The sequence below is a fragment of the Halichoerus grypus genome, chromosome 10 (assembly GCF_964656455.1).
Source record: "Halichoerus grypus chromosome 10, mHalGry1.hap1.1, whole genome shotgun sequence".
NCBI classification, from domain to species: Eukaryota; Metazoa; Chordata; class Mammalia; order Carnivora; family Phocidae; genus Halichoerus; species Halichoerus grypus.
The window spans coordinates 116,907,560-116,923,836 of NC_135721.1; the positions used below are offsets into that span (position 1 = coordinate 116,907,560).

The 16,277-nt window shown below is 41.2% G+C and overlaps 1 protein-coding gene across 4 annotated transcripts in view; it reads right to left on the minus strand.

Annotated features, from left to right (window-relative positions):
• Window positions 1-16,277, minus strand: part of NDRG3 (NDRG family member 3) — a 73,827-nt gene that overhangs the window by 29,156 nt on the left and 28,394 nt on the right. For all 4 annotated transcript variants that reach the window (XM_036108075.2, XM_036108073.2, XM_036108074.2 and 1 more), the window contains 3 exons: window positions 4,644-4,749; window positions 3,055-3,175; window positions 1,148-1,210 (listed from right to left, as the gene is read on the minus strand). In XM_036108075.2, the coding sequence (XP_035963968.1) occupies window positions 1,148-1,210; window positions 3,055-3,175; window positions 4,644-4,749 (290 nt within the window). The remainder of the gene's footprint in view (window positions 1-1,147; window positions 1,211-3,054; window positions 3,176-4,643; window positions 4,750-16,277) is intronic.

A 16,277-nucleotide genomic window follows, 5' to 3' on the forward strand; every position in this document is an offset into this window, starting at 1 on the left:
GGGAGTCTGCTTGTGGATTCTCTCTCCCTCTCCCTCTGCCCACCCCCCAAAATAAACAGATCTTTAAAAAAATAAAAAATAGGGCGCCTGGGTGGCTCAGTTGGTTAAGCGACTGCCTTCGGCTCAGGTCATGATCCTGGAGTCCCTGGATCGAGTCCCGCATCGGGCTCCCTGCTCGGCAGGGAGTCTGCTTCTCCCTCTGACCCTCCCCCCTCTCATGTACTCGCTCTCTCTCATTCTCTCTCTCTCAAATAAATAAATAAAATCTTTAAAAAAAAAAAAAATAAATAAAAAAATAAAAAATAAACTAAAAAAGTAAATAGGCTTTACTGAAAGGCAACTTTTATACTCAGAGTAATCATTTTAAAAGACTAAATTGAAAAAAAAAAGTAAAATTAACGCACATTCCTTTTTTTTTTAAAGATTTATTTATTTAACAGAGAGAGAGAGAGAGAGCACAAGCAGGGGGAGAGGCAGAGGGAGAAGCAGGCTTCCCGCTGAGCAGAGAGCCTGACGTGGGGCTCGATCCCAGGACCCTGGGATCATGACCTGAGCCAAAGACAGACGCTTAATGACTGAGCCACCCAGGTGCCCCTTAATGCACATTCTTATCCAACCCATTTTTAAATTCTACACCTGAAACTAAAATAAATAAATAAATAAATAAAAGACGAAACTGGGTATCAATCCCCTGCTTAAAACCCTTCTATATATCTGTATCTTTTGAATAAAATCCTAAATTCTTACCTGATCTGTGAGACTATGTAATTTGGTCCTTGCCTGTTTCTCAAATTTCACTCTGTGCCTTCCTCCTACTTGCTCATTTGGTCTAGGACTTCTGGAAATATTATTCCTTTTGTCTGGAACCATCTTGCCCTGGCTCTCTGTCTAGGTCTCAGCCTAGATGACAACTTCTTAGAGAGGCACTGCCCAGCTAGCCTTATCTCTGTGAATCTGACCCTTCTCTAACATCACCCTCACTGACTTCTCTTATAGCACTTTAGTTGTGATTGTTTTCTTATTTGTTGTTAATTATTCCTCCCACTAAGATGTAAGCTCCACGAGGACAGTGACTAATTCCATTTGCTCACCAGCATAGGCCCTAGATCAAACAAATGGTAGAAAGTCAATAAAAGAATGAACCTACCTTAAGTGGGTAAGAACAGGAGGCAGCATTTCAGCCAACTCATCCATTGTGGGGTACTGGTACCTGAAATTCAAAAGGATATCTCCTGACTTAGGATGCACCCACATTTCCCAATCACAAGAACAGCTAGAAGAGTATGGGATTCTTAGATAAAAGCATTCTCTTTTACCAAAGGCTGAAAGGAGATAATGTGTGGAAATGACTGTGACAAGTTGTGCAACTCTCTACGACTTCCATGCTAAGGAGGAGAAGAATCCATGTGTCTCCACATTCTAAAGGGCAGTTTCTGGGACCAGAGGAAGCCATTTGAAAAGAAAAGGTAATATGGCTCTTTCCCAGGGTATTTCCAAATCCCTAATAATCACTTTAACTGGGATTGAGGCTCAGTAAACTTCCAGCAGTATGTCAACTGAAGAAGTGGCTCTTGGTCTGTGGCTTATATTCAGGCAGCTAAAGGCAAGAATAAACAAAGCCTTACTGGGCCTAACCACCTAGTCACAAATCCTGGACGCCTCATCATGAGTGCTGATCTGCTTTACTCAAGCATAAGATAACACGGTTACCTTATTGCTTTTGAATCTGGTGTATGGTATGAACCACTGGATCCTAAGATGGTCAAGCAAGCCCAGGAACTGATTCAGACTAGGAATCCAAGAAAAGAAGGGAGCATCCATAGAGATTACAGAAGCAGAGATGGAAAGAGATCTTTTTTTTTTAAATTTTATTTTATTATGTTATGTTAGTCAACATACGAGATGGAAAGAGATCTTAAGACAATCTCCTACATATGAGGCAGGATTTACTCTATCTGACAGGGGAGTCAGCCTACCTCTGCTTGAAACATTTTTTAAGCAATGGAGTGCTGTTGAGCCATTTGTGCACAAAACAGAAAAAAGGAACTGAATCTAAATCTTGGTGGCTATACGCTGGTCACTGGCCAATTTGCATCTGAGAGACAGAACAGCCTGGACATAGTCCGTAACATGGCTTCTGGAGCCAGACTGCCTAAGTTAAAAATTCCAGCTCTGCTACTTATTTGTTATGTAATCTTGGCCAAATTACTTAATTATCTCTGGGCCTCAGTTTCCTCATTTTTAAATAGGAATAATAGTAAACCTGTCCCATAGGTCTGTGAGGGTTAAATGACTTAATAAATGTGAAGCATTTAAAGCAGTGTGAGGAATGTTATCAAGTCCCACGTAAGTGTTAGCTCTTACTCATCTGCAATGGTCTATTTCACAACAGTCACAGCAGAGGCAGCTCTGGAGAGGAGCCAAGCGAAAGGGGAAAAAACCCAGCATTCCACAGCTTGTGCTTTCTCAATAATTACAATGTCCAGGGAAGAGTGAGGGAGACTGTGGCTCCACCATGCAAAGCAGGTTTAGGATGAGGCCAGGAGCTCCAAGTCCACTCAAAATGCATCTCTAGCTGACAGGGCAGCTTCTCAGAATAAATGGTTACAAAATATTCAAATTCCTGTCAGCAGATTGGGAGGTAAGGTTGGGGAGGTGCTCTCAGGAAGCTCAGAGGGATTGGGGTTTGGACCTAGGTAGTTGGAAGTTTCAGGGAGGGACACAGAAATGACAGATTTTAAAAAGATGATGAAGGAGACAGATAAAAGACAGTGAGAAGTGGGTGTTTCAGACACTTAAGCCTTGCAATTGCAGGGAGACAGAGTCCCATCTATGGAGAACCATTCCTGGATATAGGAAAACATGCAGTTTTCCTCAACAGACTGTACATGTACATGACAGTCCTCTCAGAGCAAGGAGAGAAACAGGGATGGTAGTTGGCTGATAAGTATAACCCCTTCGCTATGCTAAAATCAACGCTACTTCTCCCACTGGAGCTCGATCATTTGCTCTTCTGAATGCATGCCTTTCAGAAGATCTTGCTAGTGGCCTTACCCTGTTGGGAAAGAGGGCGCACCCTCCTGCTGGCCTGGGGCATCCACATGACAGACAGCAAAGTGCTGGGTGATCTCTTGCATATCTTCAAAGTTAAAGAATGCATTGAAACAGGATTTATCTGTAAGAGTAAAAATACTCATAAGTCACAGGTTCTCTGTCTCTCCCCAGTTTTCAACAGACTGTACATAAATGTCCTCTCTTTCTCTCCAGTTTTCCTTGACTCAATTAATTCCTAACGTCATCTTCTTTCACTCTCCTTCCCCCGCTTTTACTCCCTTTTAATCACTGTTCCACTAAAATGAGGTGTCTGAACAATGTGATTTAAGCTGCCCTAAAGGCTGAATACCAGACATCTCAATGACCTGAAAACAACAATGAATTCTCGATTCTACACAATGTCTACAAAATGGAAACCAATTCTGGTATTGCACAAAATAATCTTGCACCCATAATGCTGTCATTTCTCATGTACCTTATTCTTCCATCTGACACAGAGACGCTGACTATATTCCAAGAACCTGGCTAGAATAAATATCCTGGGCTGCTTAGATTCACCATGTGAAGACTGTCTCTTGGCAAAATTGCTGGGGTGTAGAGAGGGGCTGCTGCTTCAATTTCTACCCTATTAGTATAACTGCTTAAATCACTTCTCATGCAAAAGAGGGTACAAAAGCTCCAGCACTAGACTGTAGCCTCAAATGTACGCCACGTTTGAAAGCTAGAGAAGCATGGGACAAAACACAAGTATAGACTCTGAGCCTAGGGCTAGGGCCAGAATCTTATACTACCATCTAGAAGAGTCCACTTAAAATCACTGATGACAGACCATAGCAAGAATACTTTTACTAATTCATTGAAGAGTTCACAACAAAGTTAAGTTCAAACTCTGGATTTTCTAACTTGAAATATGAAAAAAAAACCAAAGAAGTATAGATTTAAACAAAATAAACAACTGATTTCAGTTCTACTTTTTTTTTTTTTAAAGAGACACACTATTTTTTAAGTAATCTCTATGCCTAACGTGGGGCTCAAACTCACGACCCCACAATCAAGAGTTGCATGCTCTATGGGGCGCCTGGGTGGCTCAGTTGGTTAAGCGTCTGCCTTCAGCTCAGGTCATGATCCCGGGATCCTGGGATTGAGCCCGGCATCGGGCTCCCTGCTCTGCGGGGAGTCTGCTTCTACCTCTCCCTCTGCCTGCCGCTCTGCCTACTTGTGCACTCGCTCTCGCTCTCTCTTTCTCTCTGTCCAATAAATAAATAAAATTAAAAAAAAAAAAGAGTTGCATGCTCTGCCAATGAGCCAGCCAGGTGCCCCTCAGTTCTGCTCTCTTAACCAGTTCATCCTTTAGCAGTTAAGACACAAAGATGAGATATAATTCCAGTATCCCCCAAACACATTCTCCTGAACAGTTCCCAGACACCTTAATCCTGCCATTAACACGTGTAGCTATGAGGAGGGCAGGGTAAGACAGAGAGGAAAACACCTGTGCTCTGTTAGAATACTGCGATTTCTTCTTTTTAAAAATAAATACACAAAGATCATGTATTAAGATAAAAAGGGAAAGTATAAAATCAAATACATACGATTGAGGCCAATGTCATGGTATGTCAGAATAACTGGTCTGTTTCCTTTTGGTAGGCCTCTGATGGTGACATGGACCACACCGTGAGTTGTTTCTATGTCATGTTCCTGTAACAAGAGAATGTATGGTCTCAGCAAAGGCAGAATGGACTTCCCAGGTGGCTTAAGTTCCACAATACCTAATTACTGCTATTTCCCACTTGCTGGGACAGGACATGTCAGTGGACTATAAGCCATACCAGAGAGATGTTATAGTATACAGAATATTCCCACTTTCTAATTCCTTCCAGATAAACAAACGAGGGAAAAAATATACCTTCTCATCTGCAAAGTTCATCTCTTAAGTGAGGGCAGTCAGGGATCTGTTAAGGATACACTTGCAAGTGGCTATGGAAAGGAGAACAGCAAGCTGGGTAAGGAGCCAGGTAAGACTTGGGGTAAGAAAAGTTAAGGAAGCAGAAGATATGAAGGAGTTGCTAGGTTTCAGAGCCTCTAAACTAATGTCCAGCAACTGATAAATTCAGTAGACATCTACGGGTGCCTCTGCTTAACATCTCTTCCCCTCTGGCAGCTGCCCTCCTGTGTCATCCATACATTACAGGAGTGGCTCTTGGCTGCCATGTTTGTAGAAGTAACCTTATGGTCATGGCTTTTTGGAGACAGGCAGGCATCTGGTCCATGCTGAGCATGCATCCTTCCCTGAGAATTTGTAATTGGGACTAAGATTTTATCCTTGGCTTGGTTTTCTCTTGAAAAGAGAAGCAAACTTGGGAGCTTTTATTTTATTTTATTTTTATTTTTAATTTTTAAGTAGGCTCCACACTGGGCGTGGAGGGGGCTTGAACTCACAACCCTGAAATCAAGACCTGAGTTGAGATCAAGAGTTGGATGCTTAACCGACTGAGCCACCCAGGCACTCCACTTGGGAGCTTTTAGTAGACATTTCCACTGCTCTAATTCTTGGTTCTAGCTGTCTGTGCTCTTACTTTCTGAGACATTCCTGGACTGTGTCTGGTTTAAGCTAGCTTGGGTGGGCTTGTTCCCTGCTCCGTCAAAGAACCCTAATCAAGGCAATGAGTAGTTTAAGATGTAGTCAGAACAGTGAAACTGAGGAACTAAATAAAGTTGGAACAAGATGCAATTGGAGCTGCTGGTACCAGCACTAAGGTGACTGAGTAGGAAAAAAGGGAACTGTAAAAAAGTCACTGAGATTTATTCTAGTCCTCGTCAATGTCTATATTTCTCAAAAATAAAAAATTACCACGCCTAGCCTAGTGCTCTGCTGATGAAGTCCTGCCTATCTCAGAGAGTCTGATAGTAGTTAGGATAAGATTCATTCTTTCAATAAGAATCCCAACAAAGGCAAAGGGGTTCCAACTTAATTTCCTATCTAATAATGAACCTCATCAGAACTTTGGTTTCTTCTCTGATGTGGGGCACAAAATAATCACAGGCTAATTCAATATCAGTGTATTTCAAATCATAGGCCCCAGGCTGGAGCACATAATCTCTATCAAATCAAACCATGAGTGGCTATTTCTATGATTCTCTATTTCTGCTACCTTCTCTTCAAGCCTATTCAAAAGGCTTGGAAAGGGGATATAAGAAATGAAGGAAAGAATCAGATACTTTGAACTGGTTATGAAATAAAGTATAGTGTTTGGATGGGAGGAATATAAAGAAATAAATTCCAGTTACTGTACAAGCATTTCTCTTGTAGTAATAGCAGACCTACCAAGGAACACCCCTGCCCCTCCCACTAGCAGGTTCCCTCATTAAACAACTATTTGTTGAATCCCTACTACCAGACCCTGGATTGAGGTCTGGGGATAAAACAGTGAACAGGAGAGTTGTGATCCCTGTTCTCACAGAGATTATGTTCTAGACAGGATGGCAGGCAATGAACACACAAATCAACCAATCCATAATAATAGCATGTGGTAAGTGCTATGAAAGAAATAGGAAACTGATAGAAAATTGAGGAGAAAGACATTAACTCTATTAGTAGTCAGGAAAGTGCAAATTAAATTTAATGAGATGCCATTTCACATACGTCAGAATGGCAAAACTTTTAAAGCCAGATAACACCAAGTGTTGACCGATATACAGAGAAGTAAGAACTCTCATACACTGTTGGCAGGCATGCAAACTGGAGCAACTACTCTGGAGAATAATTCTGTAATATCTAATAAAGTTAAGAGGTGTCTACCCTATAGCAGTTTTACTTTTAGGTGTAAGCTAAAGAAATTCTCAAACATGGTCATACATACAAAAAGATATACACAAAGGGGTACACTGCAGCCTTATTTATAATGTCAAAAAAATTGGAAATAGCCTAAATATTCATCAGTAGGAAAACTGATAAATTATGATATATTCATATAATGATAGACAGATTAAAATCAATGAACTAAACTAGAAGCATTAATACACAGAAAATCTTGAAAACGTAACGCTAAGTAGAAATGCAGAAAGGTATGTATATACCACTTAATGCAGATTATTTATTTATTTTTAAAGATTTTATTTATTTATTTGACAGAGAGAGAGCGAGAGAAGGAACTCAAGCAAGGGGAGTGAGAGGGGGAGAAGCAGGCTTCCTGCTGAGCAGAGAGCCTGATTGGGGGGGGAGGGGTGCAGTGCTCCATCCCAGAACGCTGGGATCATGACCTGAGCTGAAGGCAGATGCTGAACAACTGAGCCACCCACACGCCCCAATGCAGATTTTTTAAAAAGCAACACTATATAATATAGATTGTATGTTTACATACATAGATTTAAAGTATAAAAACCTGGAGAAGGAATGTACCCTAACTTTGAGATTTTGTTTCCTTTTGGGAGGTGACAGATTCAGAAAGGGAACTCAAGGAGGCTTTGATCTCGCTCATGTTTTACTACCATCCCCCCTTCCTCCATGTTTTACTTCTTGAGAGAGAAAAGGTATAAAGAGGGAGAAGCTGGCTTCTGCGAGGTGGGTGACACTACAAGAGAACCCAAGTTGAAGAGAATGTGCAACAATTTGTCAGCTTCACAATCAGGTTGCCGAAGCCTTCATTCTGTCATATACAAACCTTCAGTAGAGTTTTACTAAAATACTCCAGCTTGGCCTTAGCTCTGCTACCGAGGATGGAGGGGGAAATACAGTTAACGCTTGGCCCTAAGGCTAGCAGGACCTCCCAAGGCCAGGTAATTTATGAAGAGAGCATGGGGGGGGTGGTGGAATGGGGTGGGGGATAGTAAGCTGTCAGGGAAGTTCAGGAGAAGGATGATGAAAAGGGCGATATAACAAATGGGGTAAAAAAAAAAAAAAACAAACCGAAACACTATATAAGTAGATGAGGGAACAAGGCAAAGTAACTACTCTGTCATCATCTCATAATCTGGAGAAATTCATAGTTAAAACTGGATCCCTACAAGATTTCAACCTTTTTAGGGAGATCTCAGCCCCTACCTCCCATTACAAGCCCTCAAATTGTATAATGACCAAAGTACTCACGGGCCAAGAGTCCTGGGCCCTATTTGTCAATCTGGTCGCCCTATTTGGAGCAACACTTGTTTGTCAGTGTCTCACATAGTTTCCCTTCATTTTCAAAGTATGTGAATGTAAATGTTCTTAGTAGAATAAAAAATATGAAAAGAAAGGAGACACTCACCTCCATGTGGACTCGGAAATATATCCTTTGTAACTCTGTGTTTGAATAGCTGCAACAACTCTCCATCTGGAGATGAGTGTGCAGAGACCCTGGCTATGGTCAGGCAATTGCAGGGGTGATGCTGCTGCCACCTTTCTGCTTCACAGGCTGTTTTTCCAATTACCCCACCCTTCACCCCAGCATTCTAGAGAGTGTGACTACACAATGAGAGCCTGTGCTCACGGGGCAAAGACCACATAGTGTCTAACAGGCTCTGGTCATAGATCTTTCCCAGCAGTCTGATTATTTACATCTCCAAGGCTACGTACTTCTTGAACATGATCTCTTTATTCTCCAGGCTATAAAATGACCTGAAATCATATTGGTCCCCTCTTCATCCTGGACTGCCTCTCCCTCTTAATCAAAGATGTAACTTTCAATCAGAAAGCCTTTTAAAGAATTTAAGAGTTTATGGGGATGTGGGGGGGGTATGGGGGATGGGTTAAACAGGTGATGGGGATTAAGGAGTGCACTTGTAATGAGCACCCAGTGATGTATGGAATTGTTGAATCACTTTATTGTATACCTGAAACTAACAAAACACTGTGTTAACTGGAGTTAAAAACAAACAAAAAAAAGAACTTAAGAGTTTAGGATATTGCCATTATTTTTTTTTAAAGATTCATTTATTTGAGAGAAAGAGAGGGAGGAGTGGGGTGGGGGGGAGGGACAGAGGGAGAGGCACACAGAAAATCTTGAGCAGACTCTGCACTGAGCGCTGGGCCCGACTCGGCCCGATCTCACAACCCTGAGATCACGACCCGAAACAAAACCAAGAGTTGGGTGTTTGAGTGACTATTTATTTTATAATAAATTTTCACTTTTTCTGAGTCCTCTTCCCTCAGCTAAATGTGCTGTTACCAGAATTACACAACCTGACTTGTCTTATCTCTCTGAACTCAGTTAATTTTTTATTACTTCATGCCCTGGTCAGTCTGAAATAGTTCTATAACATTTGAAAATGTTAACATCTTTGTTAGCATGAAATTTTATTCTGTTTCTAATAAGCAGACTACTTATGAGCCTTGGGTACAGTTTTTGTTATTATATAGGAATTTTTGATAGAATACCTCTACTACCTTACCACCGTGTAGTGGTATAAGGTTCATTTGCATAACCTCATTTACTCCCATAGTAAAAGAATCTGCCTCCAGGATTACTCAGCCTTCTGCCTATCAACAGATCATCTTTTCCTTTTTAAAGTTCCACGACACCTTTCCCTGACTCTAGTTTCAGCTCTCTCCCTCCTACCTCTTAACCTCTTTCAGCCTAGTTCAGTCAACACTCTTGCAGACTGTTTCTACTGTTAACTTTTCAACCACCCACAACTCTCGGACTTCTCACAAATCATGCTCTGAATCTGAAAGCCTCTTTTACAATATGTCAGCACATATCTTTTCTTCCTTCAAAGCCAACTCCAATATCTTCCTCACATAGCCTTAGTTAACAATGAGAAGAAAAAGAGTGAATGGTTATTTAACCCACTTGCCACAGTCCAGAACACTCTAAGCAGGAAAGCCCAGGTAGGAGGGGGTCCAGGTCTGGCCAATTCACACACCCTACCCTCTGGCCACAGTGAGTGGTCCAAAAATGTACACGTACCCATACTAAGCCAACAAGAATCCACCCCTGGACTTTTCCCTAGAGTTACAGGTAAAGATCTTAAGTAATGAGGCTGCTAAACTGAAGAACGTGGGTTTGGGGAAGTTGCCAGCCATTGTGCCCGTGACATGACAGAGCTCGTCAGGGAAATAAAACCTTCTAGTGACAGGGGGAAAGGGAAATGAGAATGCGGTGCTGATAAAAAGGACCTCTGTTTTTCCTGTAAGATTCTTTTTTCCCCCCAATGAGAATAAAGTCACCTATATCCCTAGAACTTACTAAAATCCACCTCCCCCGTGCCCATGCCCACAAACAACTATGATGAAATCAAACCAAAAAAGGTAGGGCATCTCAAGGGGAGGAAATGTGAACAAAGGCCACCAGAAAGGAAAAGCACAAGGCAGAAGTGGAGTAGGCAAGCAATAATTCTAGCTTTCCTGAGGGTGGGGAGTGTATATAAAGGAAGCAGTGGGGCCACATTCACATCCTTCAAGGCCAGGGAAGAACATGGAGCTGGTCAAGCTTTCTAACAAAGAATGTAGCAGTCAGCGGAATCCCAGCTCTCTCCAAACACCTCTTTTCTGTGGAAAGAACATTCAGGATACTTATTTCCCGTAATTCTTATTTTGTAACAATGCCCATTCAACAAGTGATCTGCAGGAGATTAGAGCTGTTTAATGATTAATGCAATGCAGTGTCAATTAGATGTGCATTCCTGAGGTCTTTTTATCTGTTGTAGCTTTTGCTTTTCATGACATCAGGTATGTTGCCCAGTAAATTGTAGTAGTGGTACCAAGAATAAAAACTTAAGGAATTTTTCACTTTTCAAAAGGAAAGAGAGTTCAAAGCTGTTTAGACCCCTTTAGAAGAGGCAGTCACATATATACATTTGAAATGCAGTACTAAATACCAATCCTCACAGTTGGGTCCTATAAATCAGTCCTCTAAATAGCTACTGCAATTAAACAGCTAGCATGAAATTACTCAGCCCTTGGCCATGCCTGGATTATTTTAGGAGCAAGAACTCCATTCTTATGAGTTCACTATATTATTAGCCTCTTCTACAAGAATGATATATCCTGGCAGACAGCAGCTTTCACTCTCCATTAATATTTATTGAGTACCCCTCTGGTAGAAGTGGAAGACAATTTGGTAAGATATGCCAAGAGCCTTAAATATGCTCATTCCAAGAATCCACCTAAGGAAATATTCTGAAGTGTGGATAAAATTTATGCATGACAATGTTCAGTGAACTGAACATATTATAAGTGATCTAATTTCCAAAAATAATGGAATAGTTAAGGTATGGTATAGCCAAATGAGGAAATAATAGGCATCCATCAGCAATTTTGTTTATGAGTGTTTTAAAATGATATAGAAAAAAAATAACATGATATAGAAATGAGATTGTGTTCTAATATTATGTCAGAAAAGGGGACACAAGGGTACATCCAGCTTGACAACCATATAAACTTAAAAATCACTTTTATAAAAATTACATATATATACATAAATCTACCTAACACTAAACATTAATATAGTTGTCCCTGGATTACAGGATTATGAGTTTTTTTCCTAGTTCTTTATAATTCTATGTGTTTTCCAAATATTCAACTATGAGCATGTACTCTTTCAATAACCAGAACATAAAAGTAAAAACTGGAAATAAATAAAATATGGTTATCTCTAGGTAGGATGACAGGCAACCTGTATTTTTATACTTTTCTGAATTTTCTAAATTTGTTTTTGATGATATATGTGTTTTTTTAAGATTTTATTTTTAAGTAATCTTTACACCCAATGTGGGGCTTGAACTCACAACCCCAAGATCAAGAGTCACATGCTCTCCCGATTGAGCCAGGCAGGTGCCCCAAGATAAGTGTTATTTTTGAGAGCAATATATCACATATACTGCTATAGCATCTGTCTCAGCTCTAATTCTAAACCTTTAAACAGTCTCACAAGGAGAGGAGAATTAAGGAGCACTGACGTAGATAAATGGACAATAAGCCGGCTGATCCATTGTTTCAACTGGCAGCAGGCTCTTTTCTCCCTTCTCATCAATCCTAATCATGTCACCTCTAACCACCCCTTCCCACATCATCTTACATCCAATTATAACTGCCGTTTGCCTCAGGGGAGCTAAATATCAATGAAGTCACTTAGGATGATCAAAGAACAAAGAGTAAGCCATTTTTTTAAGTAAGCTCTAGGCCCAACGTGGAGCTTGAACTCACAACCTTGAGATCAAGAGTCACATGCTCCACCGACTGAGCCAGCCAGGTGCCCTGAGAAATGGTAAACTTCTGATTATAGTTTCAATTACTGGGGGGGGGGGGGGGCGGGGAGGAGGAAGCACGTAGTTGATTGGTAAAGAAAACAGAGGGAAAAGGTGGTTTAGACTGAAGTTGTGAGCTTGGTTGACGAACGACTCTAAGATAACTTCCCAGGGACATCATCAAATATGCCTTAAAGATTTTTCTGAGGCAAGACAGAGATCAGAAGGAAGCCCTGATTAAATGGCTTCAGGTAACATGGTGCCACAGTTATGCGAATGGTCAACACCAATGCCAATGCTGATGCTTTTCCATTTAGTGACAATGCTGGCTTTGGATCTGTTCTGTTTTGTCTCCTAAGAATGCCCAATAGTTTCTGGGATGCCTTCAGGCAAACCAGGCCATTCTAGACTTCTAACATCACAGTTCCTAGCTCTTGGGCCTTCTATCAACCTGTTGCTAGACTCCTGACCCAGGGGTCCCAGTCTCCAGAACATCACATAAGCCTTTAACAAAGAGACAGACAAGAATGGTGGTAGAAGAGCATTCGTAGGTGCCGGAAAGAGGAAAAAAGAAGGGTCTATGGTTTTTTCTTCTTTAGAGCACAAAGCGCCTGTACATTTAAAACCAGTGACAGACATCTGACAGACAGTGACAAACACTCACCACTGTTCTATCTGTATCAGGATTGAACTAAAACTTAGATTTCACAAGGCCAGAACATGTTACTATATTAAGGCTTCACCAAAAATAGCAAATTTTTGTCAGACTGTATTTTAAAAAATATTTATTTATCTAAGTAATCTCTACACCCAATGTGGGGCTTGAACTCATGACCCTGAGATCAAGAGTCACATGTTCTTCTGACCGAGGCAGCCAGGCACCCCTGCCAGAATATTTTTAAGCCTCAATTTTAAAAAGCTGATTCATAATTGTATTTCTAAAGCTCAATTTCATTTATATCTAACTATATTTATGTGTGAAAAAATCATAAAGGATATATACCAAATAACAACACTAGTGAAATAACAAGTAATTTTGATTTACTTTTTGTTTTTTCTTATCTATTTTTTAGTGAGTGTGTATATTTTTTAAAAAGATTACTTATTTATTTTAGAGGGAGAGAAACAGAGAGCGTGCAGTGGGGAGGGGCACAGGGAGAGAGAGAGAATCCCAAGCAGACTCCCCACTGAGCATGGAACCTGACGTGGGGCTTGATCCAAGGACCCTGAAATCACAAGGTCAGCTGAAATCAAAAGTCAGATGCCCAACCGACGGAGCCACCCAGGCACCCTGAGCTTGTATTTTTTTTATATTTAATTTTTTTTGGGGGGGGGGTGGAGGTACTCAATTTGGTGAAAATCAATGCTTCTACACTTTTTTTTTTTTAAAGATTTTATTTATTTTTGTGAGAGAGAGAGAGAAAGAGCATGCATGCATGAGTGGGGGCTGGGGGAGAGGGAGAAGCAGATTCCCCACCAGATTCCCCACCAAGCAGGGAGCATAATGTGAGACTTGATCCCAGGACCCTGGGATCATGACCTGAGCTGAAGACAGACGCTTAACCGACTGAACCACTGAGGCACCCCATTTCTATACTTTTAAGTAGAAGTATTCTATTTCTGGAATTCTTTACCTTGAATTTTACTGTCATACTCTCTCAAACGATCTCCTTCTAGGTAAATTATATCAGATATTAACAACAGTCAAATTAAACTGGTTCAACTTAGATCCAAACCATAACTGAAGTTAGATCAAATTAAAAACAGGGACGTCTGGGTGGCTCAGTCGTTAAGCATCTGCCTTCGGCTCAGGTCATGATCCCAGGGTCCTGGGATCAAGCCCTGCATGGGGCTCCTGCTCAGCGGGAAGCCTGCTTCTCCCTCTCCCACTCCCTCTGCTTGTGTTCCCTCTCTCGCTGTCTCTCTGTCAAATAAATAAAATCTTTAAAAAAAAAAAAATTAAAAACAAGTAAACCCAAACTTGACTGCCACTACTTATCCAAAAATGACTTATTTTTTGTGTAAAGGACCTACAGCAAGTGATTCTTTAACATCACTAGGTTGATTCTCTTGTATATATGAAGTACCAAATACTCACACCAAGAAGTGTTTGACACTGGGATTCAGAAATCTGTAACGATGCTATGAACCTGCCCCTTACAAAATAAGTTACACCTGTTCTGTTAAAGAACTTCAGCTTTAAGAACAACTCAACTCTTTAAAAACTTCTCAGTTCTAGACATCTCCAGGTTGGAAAAATCAGGCTATGGATCCAGGAAGAGTGGGGTTTTGCAACTGCAATTCTACCCAATGGCAAGTTATGAAACCTGATTCTCAATTTCCTCATCTGTAAAACAAAGAAAATAAAAACCACCTCATGATAGTGCTCCAAGAACTGGAGATGAGGTATGCTTACTACCTACAGCAGGCACCCAATACATTATGATGATGTAACTGGTTTAGTTCTTCCTTTCAATGCTAATGCTATAGAGAGACACCACTGTACTTAATATAAAAATGCTTATCTAAATATAACTAACTATCTGGGGATGCCTGGGTGGCTCAGTCAGTTAAGCGTCTGCTTTTGGCTTAGATCATGATCCCAAGGTCCTGGGATCGAGTCCCACGTTGGGCTCTCTGCTCAGCAGGGAGCCTGTTTCTCCCTCTCCCTCTGCCTGCTGCTCTGCCTGCTTGTGCTCCCTCTCTGTCAAATAAATAAATAAAATAAAAATAACTATCTGCCTGCGGGTGTCTGGGTGGCTCAGTTGGTTGAGCTCTGCCTTCAGCTGGGGGTCATGATCCCGGGGTCCTGGGACTGAGCCCCTCATCAGGCTCCCTGCTCAGCAGGGAATCTACTTCTCCCTCTCCCTCTGCTCATGCTCTCTCTCAAATAAATAAATAAATAAAATCTTAAGAATAAAATAAAAGTAACTACCTGCATATGCGTTTACAGGTTGGCTGAATCCTGGAAGCAAGGAAGTTGGTTTTCCAGCACCTTCCTTCCCTGCCTAGTACTCTGAGTCTACTTCATGTTGCTTTTTTTTTTTTTTTAAAGATTTTATTTATTTATTTGAGAGAGAGAATGAGAGAGAGAGAGAGAGAGCATGAGATGGGGGAGGGTCAGAGGGAGAAGCAGACTCCCTGCTGAGCAGGGAGCCCGACATGGGACTCGATCCCAGGACTCCAGGATCATGACCTGAGCCGAAGGCAGTCGCTTAACCAACTGAGCCACCCAGGCGCCCCTACTTCATGTTGCTTCTAATAGCCACTACTATGATATCCATCCCCAAAGTAGGACAGTCAGGCTGCATGGGCTTATAAGGTTCTCATTTCCATGTACTCACTCCTTCCTCCCATTTCTTTCAGGGCCAGTCAATAGATAAAGTAGGTAGATGGAGAGATGCTGGTTCATTTCATTGATTTTCAAACTGGCAACACAGATAAAGGCAAAAGCAACTAGGAAGAACAATATCATTTAATTAAATACTAATGAGTCAAATTGAATTTTGCATCTCCAAGCATAAAGCCAAAGGAAATCTGCATTTTGTATTAATAATGCTTAATTTGTCTTTTTCTTTTAGAAAAAGATTTTGTTGGGACACCTGACTGGCTCAATCAAAGAAGCATGCGACTCTTGATCTTGGGGTCATGAGTTCGAGCCCCACATTGGGTGTAGAGATTACTTAAATAAATAAAACTTAAAAAAAAGGTAAGAAAAAGATTTTGTTGATAAGTCTCCCCTCCAAACTGCCCCTCCCCCACCTTCTCTGCAGCGAAGTGACAACCCTCCATTTAACACCTGTGACTGAGGTTTCCAATATCATTTGAGGAGAGGAGATCTTAATCACAAAGTGACAGTTCAACCCAGGAACCTACAACCATAAAACAGGCAGCTGGCAGGCAATTTTTGAACACGACAGCAAATCATTTTAAATAAACTTGATCTAATGACCAAAAGAACATGAAGGAGTTATGATTAGCTATGAAGAGAGATCCACTTCTACAGGCCACCAGGACAGGGAGGGAAGCACTGCAGAGACCCTGTCCATAGCCCCCCTTTGGTG